The 3,485-nt window shown below is 64.5% G+C and overlaps 1 protein-coding gene across 1 annotated transcript in view; it reads right to left on the bottom strand.

Annotated features, from left to right (window-relative positions):
* Positions 1-1,508: 1,508 nt before the first annotated feature.
* Positions 1,509-3,485, bottom strand: part of GPX4 (glutathione peroxidase 4) — a 4,313-nt gene continuing 2,336 nt past the window's right edge. Inside the window, 7 exon segments of the mRNA XM_011997462.1 lie at positions 1,509-1,757; positions 1,836-1,895; positions 2,037-2,061; positions 2,478-2,629; positions 2,818-2,962; positions 3,050-3,144; positions 3,401-3,482. Of these exon segments, the coding sequence (XP_011852852.1) occupies positions 1,725-1,757; positions 1,836-1,895; positions 2,037-2,061; positions 2,478-2,629; positions 2,818-2,962; positions 3,050-3,144; positions 3,401-3,482 (592 nt within the window). The 3' untranslated portion in view covers positions 1,509-1,724.

Here is a 3,485-nt window from a genome sequence, read left to right as displayed (position 1 = left end):
GCGGCGGGCGGCGGTCCCGAGCGGCAGAGCGTGATCCAGTTCAGCCCACCCTTCCCCGGCACCCAGGCTCCTCTCTGACACACCTTTAAGCGAAACATGCCCCAAGTCACAGGGACCGTTTCTCCCCTAGGAGCAGCAGTGGGGACCAGGGCCAAGGTTCCCTGACCACTGCTCAGAGGAGCCCCAGGCCCCGGCCGCAGTGCCTTCCGCGCCCGACCCGGGCCCTCACCTATCAGCCCTGGCGGGGCCCACTCAGGACAGCTGGGGGCCGGGGCGAGGCAGGGCCCTCTCTGTGCCTCTCTCCTCCCAAGTAGGAAGGGGCTCCGGGTGGCTGCTCTGGGACTGGGCATCCGCAAGGGCTCAGTGGGCCCAAACCCTTAAAATCCGTGAAACTGGGTGGTCCCAAGAGCTAGAAACTCAGGAAACCCCAGGTGCTCAGGGCCCCGCGTCTCGGGGTCTCTGTGGGGCAGACCCCCGCTAATATATGCAATTCCCCCTCCCCTAGCCCTTCTCTGACCCCTAAGTTATTGCCTGCTCACCTCTCCCCGGCCCCAGGCCGCGGAGCTGGCAGGGTGGCGCCTGCGGTTTCTATGTATTTATAGCAAGTTCTGATGTACATATGTAAAGGACTTTTTTAAATATATGTGCCTTTTGCCTACTTCCCATGGAGTCTGCTCCTCAGCCTGCAGGACAGGGAGGGAAGAACAGGGATGCGTGGGCATCCCCGGAGGCTCTTAGGTTACCAGGTCTCATTCTGTCCACCGCCCTGTGCTGGCCCCCTGTGGATGAGGAGGGACAAGGGCTGGGAGAGAGACCCCCTCAACCCCGTGTCTGGGGCAGGTGCCAGGGACTGTCCATTCCAGACCTCCAGTGGGGACAGCTGCGATCAGCCACCCTAGCAGGCTGCAGTCCCTCCAGCTATGCAGGTAGGCAGCCAAGCTGTGTCCAAACTGCCCCCCGGCACGGGCCCCTGAATGGTGGCCGGTGCTGCTGTGCCAGCCCCTCCTGGCCTGTCCACCCCCAGCCCTCATGGAGGGACTCTGTGAACAGTAACCACCCAGCTACCCCCACACCCCCCAGCCAGGTGAGGCCCCAAGGGCAGGTGTGGGTGCCCAACCCATCCCCACCACCAGGGTCACGCTGTTCCTCGGGCCTCTATACTTCTGCTTTCTGGCCAGAGGAGGCCCCAGTAGCCACATCCTAACGGGTTAAGACTCGGGGCCTGGAAGAACAGCCACTTGAAATTATCTTCTCCAAGACTCAGCCCTACTGGGCCCTACCTGTGCATACCAGACAGGGCTGCATGGATTAAGGCCCAGGGCTTGGTGTCCAACGGGCCCAGATCTCACTGCACCCCAGCACCCCAGCCAGCACAGCCCCCAAGCCTGGAGGAAGAGGAGGCAACACTCCACCTTCATGGCATTCCCTGGCAGCTGACAGCAGCTGGCCCTGACATGGAGGGGTGCCTGGCAAAAGGGCCCCCCCAAGCCCCTAGGCAGAAAGATCCAGCAGACCAATTTGTCTGTTTATTCCCATAAGGCAGCCAGGGGTGGGGGCGCCGAGCCAAGCCCAGCGGGCCACGGGACCTTCCTCCGGCGGGGTGCACGCTGGATTTTCGGGTCTGCCTCACCAGGAGCTGGTTTGCAGGCAGGCCGTCATGGGTGCCGGTGGAAGGCTCCGAGGGCGTGGGCAGGGGGCTCGGGCGGGGCCACACACTTGTGGAGCTAGAAATAGTGGGGCAGGTCCTTCTCTATCACCTGTCGGGGAGAAAAGCTGGGTCAGGGCAGCTAGCTCCCGAGCCGCTGCCCCAAGCAGGCTCCCTAGAGAGGACCTACCAGGGGTTCCTCCATGGGTCCGTACCGCTTCACCACGCAGCCGTTCTTGTCAATGAGGAACTGTGGAGAGACAGTGAACTGTGGGGCACCGTGGGGGTGGCCCCCTGCAAGGGGCTGAGGCTGCCCTTCCTGCCCGCTGCCCATGTGGGCCAGGGCTGTGGCTGTGGGGAGCTGGTCTCCTACCCCCCACAGCCTCCTTACCTTGGTGAAGTTCCACTTGATGGCACTGGAAAAGAAGCACATGGGTGTAAGCGTCCCCAGCAGCCCCCCACGGGCCCACTAGCCATCCTGCCTCCAGGAGGCCACATGGACATGAGTGTCCCCAGCGGCCCCCCACGCCCCCCCAGCCATCTTACCCCAGGAGGCCACGCAGTGTGAGAGTCCCAGCAGCCCCCCACAGCCCCCTGAGCCATCCTGTCCCCAGGAGGCCACAAAGGTGTGAGCATCCCTGGCTGCTTCCACAGCCCTCCATGGACCCCAGAGCCATCCTGCCCCAAGGAGGCCACACAGTGTGAGAGTCCCAGCACCCCCACCTCAACCGCCCCCTGAGCCATTCTGCCCCCAGGGAGGTGTGCGCATCCCAGCAGGCCTCCACACAGCCCCCCCAACCCCGCAGCCGTAATGTCCCCAGAGGTCACGCACTTTCCCAGGATGCCCTTGCCCTTGGGCTGGATCTTCATCCACTTCCACAGCGGGTGGGCGTCGTCCCCGTTCACGCATATCTTGCTGAACATATCGAATTTGACGTTGTAGCCCGCGGCGAACTCTTTGATCTCTTCGTTACTCCCTGGCTCCTGTGGCGGCCAAGGTGTGCTTGAGTGCGTCGGAGGCCTGGCACCTCCTCAGTCCGGGCCCCCCGCACACTCGGAGGCCCTCTCCAGGCCGGAGCCCACCCTGACCCCCACCCATCGGCCTCTGCAAGGCCAGGGTCCACCCCCACCCACCGGCCTCTGTGAGCCCCGGGAACGCAGCAGCCGCCCACCTGCTTCCCGAACTGGTTACATGGGAAGGCCAGGATCCGCAAACCGCACTCAGCGTATCGGGCGTGCAGGTCGACGAGCTGAGTGTAGTTCACTTCGGTCTTGCCTCACTGGGAGGCCACGTTGGTGACGATGCACACGAACCCCCTGCAAGAGTCGGCGGGGGTCAAGCGCAGAAGAGCAGGGCCCCCTCCCAGGCCCCGGCCATGCGCCCCACCGCAGGCGAGCGCCCACCGGTACTTGTCCAGGTTAACCATGTGCCCGTCGATGTCTTTCGCGGAAAACTCGTGCATGGAGCGCGCACAGCGCCAGTCGTCCCGGGACGCGCACTGCAAGGCAAAGGGGGCTGAGCAGGGAGCATGGACGGGAGGCCGAGCCTGGGGCCCTGGGGTAGGAAGGGATGCGGAGCGGGTCGGTGGCGGGGACACCGGAGCCCTGGGGCCCTGAAAACCTGAACGCTCCTCCTCCTTAAACGCACACGCCTCCTTGTGCCTCTGGTCCCGTTTTACCGGAAACCCGGAGACCGAGAGAAGGTTCCAACCCCAAAAAGTGCCACAGCAGCAGGTGTGAGGGCCCCGCGCGCACCGGGTCCTGGGACTCGGGACATTCGTGGATCTCCGGTCCCAAGCTGCGGGGACAGGGCTCCTTCCGCCGGCGCCGCGCCCTCCTG

Source organism: Mandrillus leucophaeus, unplaced genomic scaffold (genome assembly GCF_000951045.1).
Source record: "Mandrillus leucophaeus isolate KB7577 unplaced genomic scaffold, Mleu.le_1.0 Scaffold54, whole genome shotgun sequence".
NCBI lineage: Eukaryota > Metazoa > Chordata > Mammalia > Primates > Cercopithecidae > Mandrillus > Mandrillus leucophaeus.
The sequence above is the reverse complement of the archived record's forward strand: the minus strand, read 5'-3'. Positions and strand labels throughout refer to the sequence as shown.